This window comes from Phaethon aethereus (assembly GCF_964289735.1).
Source record: "Phaethon aethereus genome assembly, chromosome: 7".
Lineage (NCBI taxonomy): Eukaryota > Metazoa > Chordata > Aves > Phaethontiformes > Phaethontidae > Phaethon > Phaethon aethereus.
In genome coordinates, this window is record NC_138583.1 from 37,050,820 (window position 1) to 37,067,994 (window position 17,175).

The following is a 17,175-nucleotide window of genomic DNA, read 5'->3' on the forward strand; positions in this document are numbered from 1 at the left end:
TCTAACTATCAAGAGGTAGAAAAACACATTTTTAAAACATTATACAATGGAGAGTAATTAGCCACCTTAACACTTCTTTCTGGACTCAGATTTACTATAGCTAAATTACTTGAGATGACCAAGGGTATCAGTGGCATGGCAATGCATGTACATTACAGGTTGCCACAGACACACCCTGCCCAGTAAAGGAGATTTCTCTCTCCTTTCCCCTATGTAGCAGCAACTTAATTAAAAAAAAAATAAAGAAGGAAGGATATCATCCATTTAAAGACAGTTTTCCCAGTGAATTCTGACTACACCTGCCTCCACTGAGGTAGAAACCAAGCCCACCTTTCTTGTATTACAATGTGAAATCCCATATGGGAAAATTGTTAGTTAGCGATGTTGGTATGGCCAAAATAGGAAAATAGATACAATCTGAATGACTCCATAAACACAGCAGGATATACTTCTTTAGTAACTAACAGATTCCTCAGAATTTGCTTACCGAGTTTCAATAAAAAATAGAATAATGGCAATGCCAACAGCCTGTCTGAAGACATTACTCTCGTGAAAATCTATTCTATTCACCGTTTCTGCAGATACTGCATGACATAGTCACAATATAATCAAATAGCCTTAGTGCTTACTAAAGTACGTAGAGAAGGTCACAGCTAAGGTTATAGTTCTGTTTAAACCAATGCAGTTAAAGAGATGTCACCCAGAGAAGGATATCTGGAGTCTAAATTGTCCCACAAACACTCTACTGTGGCATTTCAGGTGAATGTTAATATTTAAAAACAAGACTGAAAATGTATATGTTAAGAATAAGAAGTTATTACAAATAGCTTTAAATAACAAGAATCTGCCTCATTTTTTTTCATTGGAAGGCATTAAAGAAAGAAATAAGGACTTTACTGTAAATTGGAACCCTAGGGGTTATTAATTAGACAGTCTTTTCATAAACAAGGATGCATACATTATCAAAGAAATATTGTAGCATAACAAAACCCTTTGCTTACATGGTGTTAATTTAGAAACAATATTGGATGATCACAAGGCTGATGTTTTAAAAAATGCAATAATTAGATGTGTCCGATTCCCATGCCACCTTTTAGCAAATCTAAGTGGAAACACAATTCACATTGGGAAGAACATCATTAAAATTCCTCTCATGAAAGGCTTCACTTCTATTTATAATCACATTGCAAAGAGACCGAAAAGATACTATTTTTGTACATTTGTTCATCTCGCACATTGGTTTTATACATATGAGAAACAATTTCTTTTGCAATTCAACACTTGTCTGAAAAATACAGTTACAGTATCTCTCTATTGTCTAGTTTCATATCCACTTTTTTTCACCACTGTCATCATTATCAGTGTGCTGGTATTATGAGTACCCAGCTATTTCCATGCGACTCTTTTTAACATTCTGGGCATACATGAGTGGGTAGGTCATTTGCTGTTCCAGCTGAAACACACACGTGAAGCCAGAGGACACTGTTTTACATTTTATAGTGTTTGATTTAAATGAGTCAATTACTAACTTTTTGAGACAGACTGCCTTAAATCTTCATGGTAAGCCTGCTCATAATGAATCAAAAATACTATCAATGGATACAGAGCTATGGACCTCTTGCTAGAACCTCACAGGCCAAAACTTATCCAGGTCTACTGTGTGGGGATTACTAGTTTATGTCCTACTGACAAGGGGATGAAATGGATTATTATTGGATTGGGAACCATGTTTTTCTCCAATAGAGATAAATATTTTTTTTTTTTCACTCTGCCAATGAGTGTAGATATTGCATTAAAAGAAGGTCTATTTTAGCAAGCTAAAGATGGCTTTCTGTAATGTTCAAATAATGTTACTGTCTCAGCCCTGTGTTTACTAATTCCTCTCCTCACACCCTCTTCAAACTGCGGGAAACTCCTTCCTGGCTGATGTATGGCTGCATCCATGCAGCTCTCCAAGGTGTGAAACAGGGAAGAGGAGCCTGTCTTCTCGAAGCTGCCTCTGAAATCGAGCTGCGGAGCAGAAGCTTTCCTAACGTGCCCGGCACTTCAGTGCGCATAGGATACAAAGAACGTCAATTTAGGGAAGCAGTTGAAAGTATTTTAAGCGTTAATTACTAGCAAGAAAGATGCCTAGAACCAAGTTCAAAGTACTTTACAATCAGTAAAATGTTTGTATCAGGCTCAGTAAACTCCCCATCATCTCTTTAATGACGAGCATGTGATTACTTTCTGAGTCAAAGTAAGTACCTTGCCTGAATCAGGGCCTCTGCAGTAGACTTCACTGTGGCTCTTTTGATAACAGTATGGATATAGTAATGTAGTTAAATGTTTATATGTAAATACAATACTGCAAATTAACATATTTCATATTTGCTTTTCTCATACCCGTTTCCTACAAACGGCACAATAGGTCACCTGAAATGTCACAGTGTTTTCTTTGCGCTTTGTACAAACTGTCAAAGACAATTGATGATAACAGTCAGTCAGGGCTTTAACAACCAGCAGGACTGTAAGACACTTTCACAATTACATTCACTAACAGTTCGTATTTGACAGTTCCTATTTGTTTGTCACTACCAATTATTTACCTTATTAGCGCCCTGGAAAATGACTGCATGCAGTCTTTGAAGAAGCCCCGTAAAACTGGTCACTGAAGGTCCAATTCCCCCATTTTGCAGAAAAGGTGTATTAAATGTAGGTCTAAGTGCCATCTATACTTGAAGGGGGCAAAAGGACTCTCAGTCAGTGCCTTTCAGGTTAGGGCTATTCTTTATCCTCTGCAGAGATCATAGAATCATTAAGATTGGAAAAGATCCTGAAGATCATAGAGTCAAACTGTTAACACTACCAAGATCTCTGTATTTCTTGGTTGTGCTGTGAGCCAAAACAGAAGCTACCTCCTCGAGCCTGGAGACTGCCAGGTAAAGACTGCCAACCTGGCATCGCATGCAACCGAGGGTGTTGGCTGAGTGTCACTCTAGTCTTCAATTGGTTGTTCCACCCTCAAATAAACCTGTTCAATTGGGAACATATACACTGGTATATGCACTCAGTGCTCTTCAATGTTCTGTATTATCATTACATCCGTAAAGAGAGTGGACCATGAAGAAAAACACAAAACTTCAGGGGTGTTTGGAGTCTGGCTTGTCCAAAGATAAGTCACATCCAGTAAAATGGATTGCAAAACTAACGCTCCTATTTCCTAAGATATAATCTGGGTTTGTTGTTTCAAAGACGAGGTTGTACTCAAATGTCCATCTCAAACTATTTCAGGGGGTATCTATCAACAATTTTAACAGTGTCCTATACAGCATAAATACATCACAGAAGTATTTTGGACTGTAAGACAATCCTGACTTCTGACTTCTTCATATGAGATATAGTGAGTGTTCCTATTGACTGAAAGAAGAATCTTGAATGCTCTTCTAAAAGAAGAAATAGGTACTATAAATTTCATCTCCCTAAACAGAGAGTTCTATTAAAATAATCTAACACTGAGAAAATCTTTCCCTCTCACAAATACCTGACATATTGCAATGTAACATAATGCTTCCAAAACATGGCCCAGGGAACACCCTCTCCTCCTCCTTCTTCAGTGTTTACGATAAATAACTTCAAAGAACCACATTTTCCTAAGAGGGTTGGCAGTGAGGTAGCTAACAAAACTGACAATAATGCACAGGGGTTTTTTTTTTTGTTGTTGTTTTTGTTTTTTTGTTTTTTTTTGTTTTTTTTGTTTTTTTTTTTTTTTAAGTCGACTCTGGAATTTGACAGTTGCTGTTCCGTTTTACACTTAGGAAAGAAATCATAAAGTTCCAAGAATAGTTTTAGGGATATAAGACTTAATTGCAACCCAACTCACAATCTTTGGCCTACCAGCAGCAGAACCCAATTAGAATCCAATGAGCTCTAAATGAATTTACTATTTTGACACATACCAGACACAACCAGAAATTGGGAGATCACAGTCAGACAGTTCACAACTGGCCATCTCAGCCACAGTTGCAAATTTTCTATTTTTATGAAAAGTGGAAAAACATTTTGTTTTAATGCTGCGTTTTTCCCCAAAGATATTTCTAACTTGACCAAGCTGTCTTTCTGCAATGAGAATCTAAAATACACTTTATTTTATTGTTCTTGACAGTAATTGTGCCAACTGAGTTTTTACTTGTATAATCTTTGTACTAAGAAATATAGGCCACAAGATCTCTACCAAAATAAATGTGTGACTCAGTACACAATTGCTCAAAAAAGGTGAATGGTGATTCATGCAGTATAAATACACTGAAAATTCAGCAAACAGCAAATAATTCGCACACTTCAAGTCCAAATTTATTATCTTTATAGTTGAAGAGAAAGGTGGCAGAAATATTTAAGACAACCCACACCTATGCCTGTGGTGATATGAAGCAAGATTAAAAAAAAAATAACAAAAGGTTGCCTATGTGAAGTTAAAAGAAAAAGATTAACAAGGCTGGCAGATTTAAAATTATACTAATAGGATTTTTTTTCCTAGTGTTTTTTGGTGAGTTTTTGCTGTTTTTCACAACTGTGAATACAGAATTGGACTCTGTATAATTTATTCTGATTATCCAAAACCACTGAAATATAAGAGAATTCTGATGGCTAAGGGTGAAATCTGAAGGAGGAAACCAGTGTAACATTCACCACTCAAATATACATGGAAGAAAAACGATGGCATGTTATGCATAAATACTCTTTGTCACGTAGTGTCACCTGTTTAAAGTTAGATGATGCACAAATTAAGATTGTGTGATTTTAATAGATTGCTGCTTTTAATACATTAAAAGAGAAAAAATATTTTTTTTAAGATAGATTGCAGACACCATTTAATAATATTTTTAACAGGTAAAATTCAGATTCTATAAGAGCTCAAAAGCCTGCACCCATCCACCCTCCACCCAGGAGGTCATGCACCAGCTTCTTTGCCTACCTGCCTCATTTCTTTGTAGTTGTGATGCTTAAAGTCAAGATTATCTGTGGTCGTCATTTCATTTCTTCTGTGGTAATAATTATTTGGGTCTGAGAAAAGAAATAAAAGAATTTTCATGTGCCTATGAATTTCAAATATAAAGATACTTAACCATAACGCATGCAAGGAACGTGGAAATCTGAATTCCATTCTACTTTGCACGAACAACTAAACTTCAACAGAAAAACAGAAGGGCATCCTTTGGCTACAGGGGAGGGAAAAAGGCACTGGAAAAATGATGAGTCAGATGCAAGATAAAAGAGTAAAAAAAAATTACATCAGAGGAAAAAGCCCCAGTAAATGATTTGTGTCTACTTGATTAATTTACTATTACAAGGAGTTATCTTTTAGTTTTCTTGATGAGTATTTTCAGAGTCTCTGCACTGCTTGCAAAATACAGAAAGGATCTACTGTGCATATTAAACATTCCTGACTATTTTCTTAAACATTTTTTGTGGAAGTCAGAGGACTTTGTTACTTAAAATTAGCATATTCATTTTTATATGGAAATAATTTCTATCTTGTATGTTTTGAAGTACCAAAGGAGACTATGCGGATAGAACAAACACCTTTGTTTCCTTGACTTTCCAAGCTGTTCACCTGGGAAAAAAAACAGGCCAAGACTGTTAGGCCTCAGCTTTATATTTCCTGACAAATGTGCTGCTAGCCTAATCTATTATGATTTATTTTTAGAGATAAACAATTCTTTTTGGAAAACATTGGACACATTCTTTAATTTGCCATAACTGGGATGTCTGGAATTTTGAGTGATCGTTTGTCAGACCAGTGGTTGTCAGTTTGTTATGAAAAATTGTTTCCCTTTGCACAAAATTATCTTCATTTGGTTTAAAATTATTGGTAAAGAAGCCAAATACGAAAGCCTAAATATCATCCTGTCTTACTGCGACACAGCCAAAACACACTGTCTCTAGAGAATAAAAATTCTTTTTTTTAACCAGAAAAACTTATAGATGTGATTTTTTGGGGGGGGGGGAGGGGAAGACCATAATTATTAGTAGGAATAACATAGATACTATCCTGCAACAACAAACACAATGAAATTATGGAAAATTCATAACACTTAAAAATACCTTATAACTTAACATTGTTAAGCTCCATATTTCTGATATTAAAACCTCTAAATTATCAAATTTGTTCTTCCCTTAATATTCTAAAAGTATTTGTGTTTTTTTCTTATGTGGAAGGAAAGCAAAATTTGAACTGTTTAAATTATTTGTGAAATGAAACATACAAGTTTCATCAGACTTCACTGTAACATTACCCATGTTCTCTACCACTGAATTGTTCTTCATTCACACGCTCATCTCCACTTTCATTCCCTAATCTGCAGTAGAAATACTGGAAAGTCAGTTGAATGCCGCCCTACAAATATGACTGAAAAATGTCAAAAAAATCTTATCTCAACAAAATCTGGCTGTTCAGTGCAGTCTGTCCTTTCCAGTGAGAACTTACTCTATAACGAGAACACCTAGAAATGGATTTGAATTAGAGACTAATCAGGTGAGGAAACAAGATTTTTTTTTTTTTTTTTTTTAATAAGCAAAGAAAGTTGAGGAATGCATTTTTAGGTCTTCTTTCCAACTTAACTGCAGACTAAATTGGTGCAAATCCACTGACAGCAACAATGCTGCACTAACCCTGCAGATGATGCTGGAATGCCAAACCCTTAAAGGTCAACCCATGTTAATTCATAGGAATTATTCATTAATACATTGGTGACTGAGAAATGGAAATCATAAAAAAACCCACTTCTTTCAGAAAGAGACAATGTGTTCAATGCCGCAGAGATTATCTTCCCCATTGTAAAAATATCCCTCTGTTGTAAAAATATAAAAATAAACATCATAAAACTGCCAGGATGTTGAAGGCTTTCTCTATCACCACAAGCCAAAACACACAGTAACTGATATTTTTTCCTAATACTTTAATCCCATTCCTTTCAGAGTCTGGCACTTTTTCCATACATCAAACATTAATACCCTGGGAATGACTGTGAATACTGTAGAGTTGGTGGAAACTTAAAAAAAAATTGTACAGTGAGAATGATTGTATCTCTGCTCCTTCCTCCAAAACAGTGCACAATTTGACAGCTCCCGAGAGAACTAACACTCATATTTTGCCAGGCTCTACTGTGAGTCTGCTTGGATCACTGGATTTCTGCTGCAGCAGGAATACAGATTAGAAAATTAAAAGCTAAAATGTAGAAAGGCATACAAGTCTTGTGCACAGTTGGTTAGGTCCGCTTTGGCAAAAATTATTTTCTTTACTAAAACAGAGAATAAGAGACTAAGAAACTCAAACCACAGAAGACTTAGAATTGAAATACACTCATGACACTACCTCAGACAGTCTCTCTTCCAAGGAGAAAAGATCCTGCAAAAGTGTGGCACTCCCCTTTATACAAAAGAATATATTAGTTTTTTCTACCACTAATCTATCTACATTACCAGTAGATTTAATGAAGTTTGCAGGTAAAGGTAGCTTGTTACCTTCATACTTCTATATTTTGTAAAGATGGACAAGTGACTAGGAAGCTCTAAAGTACTCAACTACTTTCCAGCATGAGAGCTCATAAAAAGTACCAGAGAGGACCGATTGCTCAGCACTTTGACATATGGAAGGGATGTTCTGTTATATTACAGCTCTACACAGCACCTCAGGCAGCGGAGCCCTGATGCTTCCAGTGGGTTTCCAGTTATTATGCTAATAACAACAGTGTGTGTTGGTCTTTTCAGTGTTCTTTTAAATGGCACTGGAAAGCAATCAAGTGAGCTTTCAACACTCACAAAACAATATTCTAAAAATGCTCTCATTTAGTAAGTACAACTTGCATCTATTCCCAACAGAATTTGTTCATATGCTTCATTTTCACAGAAGTCCTACAGCGAGTTGTATGGTATCATACAGATGGAGCTTGGAAGCTCAGAAGTGGTGCTTATGTGGCACTCCAAATGGACAAGATAATGAAGTCAATCCAAAAGATTCAGATAAGTTTTTATTAAAAAGAATATTCTAGTCTAAATCCTTTAGACTGCCTTAAAAACCTCAGCATGCCATTTAGCAAATGACTGATTTTTTTCCTTTATGTGTAATATAAGTGAATTTGACTTGTCTTCACAAAACTGAAGATGTCACAGACAGCACACATGTAACCTTGAAAAAAATCCACTGGCAGACATGTCAGATAATTGTAAGTTTTTCTACATGATCTATTTCATGGCAGTCATGAGCATTAACATCACACATTAAATCAGCAATGAAATAATATTCTTCAACTATAACTGGATTCTTTTCCATATATATCAAATACCAAACAACTAATTCCAATAAAGCATAATGAATTATAATAATGGATAAGAGAAAACCCAAACTCTTAACCTGCACTTCAACTTAAACCCAAAAACTCTTAACCTTAACTCTTAGTTGCTTCTTAAAAGTTTTTCTACTAACATTAGATCTTACTAATGATTTCCTACAATATGATTCTGATAATAATGGTAATTCTGAGGATTGTTAATGCTTCTTCAGAGTAGTATACACTTCATTTTACAAACAAAACATGAAAGAAAGCCTTTAAATGACACCCACTGCATTGGTGGGGGATGTTACACACCTGTCTTGATGAGTATGGAGAAACATAATACATTGGACCTTCCCAGGAGAATTACTAAATTTGGTCTCATTTTTATTCAGTCTTTGCTCAGGCAAACTCCCCCAAAAGTTTTCAATTGCCCAAGATTAAGTTTTAGCTTTGCAATGATAAAAGCAGAACTCAAGGACAAACTGTCACTTGAAGCAAAAATTTACTCTCACAAGTAGTTCACTCAATTTAGTACTGCTATATATACAATCACTTATAACCAAGGACAGTTGTAGAAAGTCACAGTTTTATACAAAATGAGCACACTCCTAGACTTAACCAAGTAGATGGCAAGAAGAGACAAGCAAGGAAAATAGGACTGAATGATGCATCCACTGCAAAACACAGTACTCCATTACAGAGTACTGTAATGTAGTATCTTTTATCTTGGTTTGAAAGTGATGGCATAATCATGACACCAATGATGGTTTTCTAAATTTCTAAATTTAGAAAATAGTTTTCTAAATCCTTATTTTTAATAAGGATTATTAAAAATTAAATTTCATCACAAATTTATCCATTCAAATAATTACCTATTGCTTTGAATACTCTACAGTAGAAATACATGCATGAAAAGCTCAGATAATTTTCTCTCTCCTACCTCTGGGTACTTCTGATCATATGCAGTTCCTTTTTGATTTTCTTTAGGTTTGAGAAAGAACAGGAAAGGAAAGTACATCCATCCCTCTGAGGCAATTGCAAAAGATTGTGTGTGCCAGTCTACATCTATGTAAATACCAACATTTTTGGAAACTGGAGAGGGAATTAAATGCTGGTGCTTTTGTCCTCTTTTTCCCCAGCGAGAAATGGAAGCATTGATCCTCTGCTATAAGTAGGATTTTCTGGCATCTTTCCTCCACAACTAAATGTTTTTCCCTTGGTGAAACAGCAAATCACTTTTGTTGCCTAAAAGACGGTACTGACACAGTTGGATAACACAGCTTTTTTTGTAGAGCTGCTGTGATAGTCTAGAAAAGGTTGTTTGTCAAAACTAGCCTACAATACACCAAAAATGTTATGAATAATATATGAACATTTCACTGATGAAAATTACAATCATCTTCTATAATATGAATTAGATAATCAGCAGCTTCTCTGTTCCAATTATCTAAATAGTGTTTTCTCATGATTTGTCAACTTTTAGTGCACCTAGCATATGCAGCAGGTTTTATTAACAGAGCCCTACCCACAGGAATAGTTCCTAGCTGTCTTTAACCATTTTCATCACATTCTGCCAGTGCTAACAAGCTTTCCTAGAATATTAATATCTTATTCAGGTTTCTTCTTTATCTGGTATTCCTTTCTTACCCTCCCTTGTGAGCCTACAAGATGGAATGCTGATATACAGTACAGACTGAAAGCAAATAGCTTAATTTATTCAGGGATTAATAGAGACATAAAATTTAACATTACAAGTTAAGTTACATTACAAGGGAGACCTTCTAACTTTCTACAACTACCTGAAAGGGGGTTGTGGTGAGGTGGGTGTCGGTCTCTTCTCCCAAGTAACAAGTGATAGGACAAGAAGAAACAGCCTCAAGTTGCACCAGGAGAGGTTTAGATCGGGTATGAGGAAAAATTTCTTCACAAAAAGGGTTGTCAAGCATTGGAACAGGCTGCCCAGGGAAGTGGTGGAGTCACCATTCCTGGAGATATTCAAAAGATGTGTAAATGTGGTGCTGAGGGACATGTTTTAGTGGTGGACTTGGCTGTGCTAGGTTAACGGTTGGTCTTGATGATCTTAAAGGTCCTTTCCAACCTAAAGGATTCTATGATTCTCAGTTTAAAAGACATGAAAATAGATTCACAGTCATGAAAAATTACTTATTTTCCTTCCACCCCTCCTTTTTTTCCTGGGTTATTTCCCTACACCACATCTGCCTGTGCATTGCCTCAGGAGGATGTGATGCATGGAAGCTCTAAAATATGACCAAACTGCTCACCCTGACAACTTGATTTCTTGTATGTTCACACTCAGGGTGAAAATATAATCAAAACCACACCAGGTATTTAAGGAAACGGAGCATCACCTTAGGTTTTTCATGGGTCTTTGGACTTTGGAAAGGATAGAGATGTGTGAAGTGACAGAGCTCCACCTCCTGATTTTGATGAATCTATGAGACTTGCTCAGTTTTATGCAGGAAACATCTGTCAAAAAACCCCCCTTGATTTCTCGTCTCGCAGTCAATACAGTGTATTAGAGCATCAAAGACATTGGACCCATGGCCAAACCAGCTGGTTATCTAACTTGGAACAAGTAAGATGACACCAATAAAGGGCGAGGAATCCAGTTACGAGGAATTGCAAAAAAATAAGTCATGTTCTGCAGGAAGAAAACATGCATGGAAAGGCCTCTGCAACCTGAGGAACAGCTTTGTTTTGAGAGCCTTGCGTGCGATGAATAAAATGAGCTAGAAGAAATAAACGTCAGTTCTTTCTGAGCTAAAAAGATGGGTCAGCAGCTTATCAAAACCTATTCGTTCTTTCAGTCCAATTACATTTTGAATAAACACACCCCATTTCCATTGTGTTTCTCAATGAATGATTCTGCTATTTTCTTTCAGGAATAAACTGAATCAGCCACTGCAGGCAATCAACTCAATAAATGACTACCAGCGAGAAGCACTGATGCTGTTTCCACGCTAATCCAAGACTTGCAACAAGCTATAACAGCACTCATTGAAACAATGGTGGAAGTGCAGATACATTCTTACCTCAGTAGCACCTTCACCCACTGATACAGCCCTGTGACACTGAAGGGTGACAAATGCTAACACTGCAAAGCAGCATCTGGCCCTGTATGGGTGCATACCCAATAAGAATCTAGTGTAAGTAACTTCTGCACTTAATAGCAATCATCTTTCTAGATATTGACATTTTTGCTCTTTCCTCTTTAAGTACAGGTTGACAGAACTGAAAAGGGTTGTGAGAATTTCCCTACAAATTGCTCTCTAAAATGGTTTGAGTGTCATCTCTGTTATTCCCTAGAGACTTCCATGTGTATCCTGCGTGCCAGTACAATCAGTGCTGATGAAAGCTACATTTTTCCTTCAGCCTTCAGTTATAGAGTGGATCCTCTACAAACCTGCATAAGAATTTGGGACTGCTCTCCAACAGCTCACCAGTCCTTTCAAGGCCTGAGGGGAAATACTGTCTCTGGAATCACAACTCCAAGGTAAAATGTACAGTGGGAAACAAGCAACCCACAGAGCTGGAGTTTTCTAAAGCCAGGGTTGAAATAAATCAGACTCTTACTGAAAACATGAATATTCACATACACAGGACACCCCTGGTCACTGCAATTCAAGTCCAGGATATATTTGTTACCCCCAGAAAAGCAGTTGTCTAAGAGCTGCTAACTTTCACTTCTTCATGGTACTATATCTACAGGTGAAGTTTTATGACAATACTTGCCTCATACTTCTCTTCATCAGAGAATTATCCCTTCCAGGCCCCAGATTGTTTGGTTTTTTTTTTTTTCCATGAGTATTTCACAGAATCACTAAGGTTGGAAAGGACCTTCAAGATCACCAAGTCCAACTGTTAACCCAACACCACCATACCCACTAAACCATGTCCTGAAGTGCCATGTCCACATGTTTTTTGAACACTTCCAGTGATGGTGACTTCACCACCTCCCTGGGCAGCCTGTTCCAATGCTTGACCACTCTCTCAGAGAAGACATTTTTCCTAATATCCAATCTAAACCTTCCCTGGCGCAACTTGAGGCCATTCTCTTGTCCTATCACTAGTTACTTGGGAGAAGAGACCAACACCCACCTCACCACAACCCCCTTTCAGGCAGTTGTAGAGAGTGATAAGGTCTCCCCTCAGCCTCCTCTTCTCCAGACTGAACAACCCCAGTTCCCTCAGCTGCTTCTCATAAGACTTGTGCTCCAGACCCCTCACCAGCTTCGTTGCCCTTCTTTGGACACGTTCCAGAACCTCAGCATCCTTCTTGTAGTGAGGGGCCCAAAACTGAACACATTTAAACATCTGAAGGACAAAAATCAGGATACCTCGGCTTGGCATGTGAAGACCCTACATCAACAGTGGCATTGGAGGCAGCAAGTCTCCTAAGAGCAGCAGGAACAGTTAAAGCAGAAATGATAGGCTCTGGAAAGGCAGTTCTCTTTCTGGTTCTAGTATTTCTGAAAATACTATGCATAGCCCCCTGCAAAAAAAGGAGCACACTATCCCCAAGGTGCCAGAATTTAAGATCAAAGAGAAGAAAAAAGAGCAGGTAAGAGAATTATATGGAATCTTGTGGAATGAGTAGTGGGCAGCTTATAAAAGGTTTGAACTAACAGTTTTTCAAATATTTATATACATGCTCACACATATGAAGACACAAGTCAACTGTGACACTATTTACAATGTGCTTAGCAGAAACATGGCTTTGCCAGAATTTGCAGTATTGAACGTCTTTTTTTTTTTTTAAGTGGCCTTGTATAAGGTTTCACTTTGTATACACTGTTTAGAAAAACCCTAATTGTATTTTGCACTCACATGATAAGAGAAACAGCTACCACCTGAAGCTTGTGCTAAACATCAAGTTGTGTCTTTTCCACAGTCTTTACTGAGGATAGGACCATTTACCTTCACCCAAGACTTATCACGGATCATGCTGGATTTGATAACACTTGAAAGCTGCTAGAAATTCTTCACATCCCCAACTTCCCTCCTTCCCCTCTACAAGATAAGCACTAGTTCAGTCACAGTATTTGCCTTCAAATTAATTCAGAGAAGTCCTATGGCCTATACAATGAAAAAAAAAAAAAAAAAAAAATCAGACTACATAACTATAATGGTTCTTTCTTGCCTTAGAAACTTAGGACATCTGCAAGTTACTGTCCTGATACATAATCTTATTGCCTCCTTAGTACTTGTAAGGATTAATTGCACTGCACTTCAGCCCAAACAACAGAGGAAATATTGTTAGATCATCCAATCTTGTTTTATTAATAAAGCCACTTATAGATACTACGTGGTTGCATTTGAAGAGTTGTCCTGATACTATCCGTGTATCTGGTCGGATAGTTTTGTTTCTTTTTGCATAACCCTACTCACTAAAGACAGGTATTATATCAAAAGCAAAAAGATATCCAAAGGAAATAAAAATTCTGAGTCTTGGCATAGACATCCATGTCAACATCACTTAAGACTCTTACCTGGCAAAGGACACCCTAAGATTTCCAGTCTCATACAGATGCTACCTTCTTCAAACCAGGACCGAGGGTTTATACGGATATAACGTGCAACCAGTGGCACCGGCAACATGTTGAGAACTGGGATCTCTTTCTCACTGTTTCCTTCGAAAATCTATGCAGGCCAAACATACGAAAATGGCAAGATCAATTCTTCAAAAAGCTTATAGCACTTTTAGTAAAAGAAACAAATAAAGTCACCCAGTACAGCCCCAGGTTGATGGTAGCTCAGGCCAGAACTGCTCTTCAAAGAGCACAATCCCCCCATGACACTCAGAGAGGGGCAAAAGAGCCGGAGCTCCACACCCTCTCTCTGGCAATAGGCACCTCATGGGCATTAGATGTCCTCAGGGATCAGCAGACAGATGCTAACCCTTGCATGGGCCATGCAACAAGAAACATACCTTGTCATAGGCAAAACCACTGCCATAGGCAGACATGTGCAGATTTGTCATATAGGATGTTCTAGGTCCCTCTCTGTATTATGTGATTCGCTCTTAAAATTAGTGGGACCACTGAGACACGTTGTCTTCTAGTCTTATACTGACTAATCTGGCAAATGAAAACTCCACGTGGACAGCCCTCACTTTCCCACATCTGCTCATCTTCATAAAACGTCTGTTTTGTGATACTCACCACATCTCCAGATTCATTTCTGACAGCAGTCCATGCATGACTGTCATTGCTCACCAATACTCTGTAAGAGGTCACCCAGTTACTCCTTGAAAAAGACAAAGAGTACCTAAGTTATTTTTTCATAACTTAGAATGACTGCAAAGTATGTTTAATGTGATAAAGCTTGTAAGACTGCTAGCAATGGAAATCCCCCTTGGCAAAGTCCTGTCAACACTTGGCTGAAAGAGTGACATGCAAATCTAGATTCAACAGATAATTAAAAAAGCCTAGCATTTAGAAACAAAAAACCAACATGATAATATTCTGGGATTCCAGGAGGTAAGGCATTACTGCTTTCCTTTCCTTTTATACACAGATTTCGGGATAAATGGCTTATCTAGAACAGATATATCCATCATTCTAAAACCTTACCTTTTCAGCTACAGAACATTTATTATTTCTGCTATTTATCAGACAGGATAAAAAAAAAATCCTCTAGGAGGAAAAATCCATGAATTTCAGCCATCAACATTTCCATTTCTTCCAGACTGGAGCCTGCAGTCATTCTTGTATTTATCAGCAACAGATAGGAACACAGAGACAATTCTGCCTCTGCACAGGAGAGTCCAATTGATCACAGTACCATTGCTCTACTACAATATCCAGATCAATCTTCGGTAGGCTGATCTTTCTAGTGGCCTGTTATCTGATTTACAGCAAAATCCCCTTTAATCTAAAAAAGCCAAATCTTTATTCATACTTAAATTATACCTGGTCTGTATTCAGCTAAAGAGCAGCACTAGGAGAAATAAAATGCTGCTTCCTATATTCCGAGTGAAGTTAAAGCTATGTAGCTTTTACACTCTCTAGGCATTCCCCATGGTAATGTATATACAGCTATGGAGAAGGTAATGCCCTGATTCTCCTCTCATATTTGTTGGTTTGAAAGGACAGCAGTAATTTATTTTTCCCTAACACCTTCCTGGTTTCAATAGGCAGTGACTTGGAGGAGAGCTGTGGCTTGGAGGTATCTTTGTACTGTAAAGTCAGTCCAGAATGATTAAATTCTGTTTTCATGTATATAAACTGACCGTGCATAGCCAGAAGTCCTCTAAAGCAGTCATTCTTGAACAGGGGTTCTTAGCTAAGCTATACAGTCAGATTTCTGGCAGTGAAACCAAAGTAAAGAAAACTTTTGGGATGAGAAAGAGGAATAGAGGCAATTTGGGATGGTAATGGAAGAAGCAGCAGAGCATATGGATTGGAGATAAGGGAGTACCCTGGAAGGACAGGCATACCTAAGAAAAACTTCCCCTTGTACTGCACCCATACAAATACAACTTTTCTTGCTTTCCTTTCTTTTAAACTCAACAAATAACATGAGCAAACTACCTACAAACACACACATTGACTCCCCTGTGCTTATGTTTAAAGGGACAAACTAACCTTTATGTGTTTACTGAGAGGCTTCTGGTGACAACCAAAAAAAGGGACAGGGGTGAAACAAGAGCAAATTCATCAGCCACAAGATCAGCACAAGTCACCCAGCTTCATCTTGTACAAAATAGTGACCTTCAGATAACGCCTAAGTCAATGCATGGCAGCAGAAAATTTATAACCTTAGATTTCCATCTGCCATTTCATTATCAGAGTAACAGTCATCCCACTTACACAAAACTGATGTTCAGACTTATGGTGACACCTAAACCCAAATATTAAGTGTTTAGTAGAATTTGGAAAAACGCTTCTGTACGTAGTGTACTAATATCCCCAAAAGTAAAAGATGAGGTATCGAGATTTTGAAAAAAATGACTGAACAAACACAGCTCTCTCTTACTAAACCATTCTTTTGCAAATCTTTCCCCAGCCTTCTTCATTGAATGGATTTTGCCATTCATGTTATTTTAAATGGAAAAATCTTGACTATTGCCAAACTGAACTTTTTATTATTGCATTGAAAAGATGAATACATCTATCACTTGTAATGCACACGCTACTTCAACACTTGTTTAACAACTTTAACAAGTTAGCAGCACTCTGAAAATACTAATTGTTTGCCTGTCAGTGGAAGATCTGCTGGGTTAGGGGATTTACTGGAGACCTGTGAAGTGCCATGCTGGCATCTCATGAGGGTGGTGAAACACTAGCACAGGTTGCCCGGAGAGGTGGTAGATACCCCATCCCTGGAAACAATCCCCATCAGGCTGGACAGGTCTCTGAGCAACCTGCTCTCGGTGGGGATGTCCCTGCTCACTGCAGACCTTTAAAGGTCCCTTGCAACCCAAAGATTCTACAAACTCAAGTCTTCATGGCTGTAAAATGATATACAATAAAATAGATAGTGACTTCAGTGTGCCATATGTTTCTACTAACTCTTGTAAAGTATTTTACTTTCTTCCCCTCAATTATCCATGATCAGAAGTTGAAGGAAGGCACAGTTAATTCTAGCAAAGATGGAAATTAGGAATTTTGGAAATGGCCAACATCAAAACTCCAAGAAGAGGAAAAATAGCTTTTTCTGATTGAAAAAGAAACCAAGCTTTAGAACAAAATTCATGGGTTTGAATGTGTACATATTCAGTGTATATAAAATGGTGTTGTTTTTTTCCCCCCTTTCTTTTTGTTTTGTTTTGTTGTTGTTGGGAGTTTCATCGCTATTTTAAATATTCTTGGCCACTTTTCAAAATCAGGTCAAATGA

At 37.5% G+C, this 17,175-nt stretch overlaps 1 protein-coding gene across 1 annotated transcript in view; it reads right to left on the bottom strand.

Annotated features, from left to right (window-relative positions):
- The window catches only part of CPXM2 (carboxypeptidase X, M14 family member 2), a gene marked incomplete at its 3' end in the record, with an annotated part of 78,341 nt that overhangs the window by 14,867 nt on the left and 46,299 nt on the right, over positions 1 to 17,175 (bottom strand). The window contains exons 4-6 of the mRNA XM_082002430.1: positions 14,498 to 14,582; positions 13,826 to 13,976; positions 4,955 to 5,043 (exon numbers count right to left, since the gene is read on the bottom strand). Coding sequence (XP_081858556.1) covers positions 4,955 to 5,043; positions 13,826 to 13,976; positions 14,498 to 14,582 — 325 coding nt within the window. The remainder of the gene's footprint in view (positions 1 to 4,954; positions 5,044 to 13,825; positions 13,977 to 14,497; positions 14,583 to 17,175) is intronic.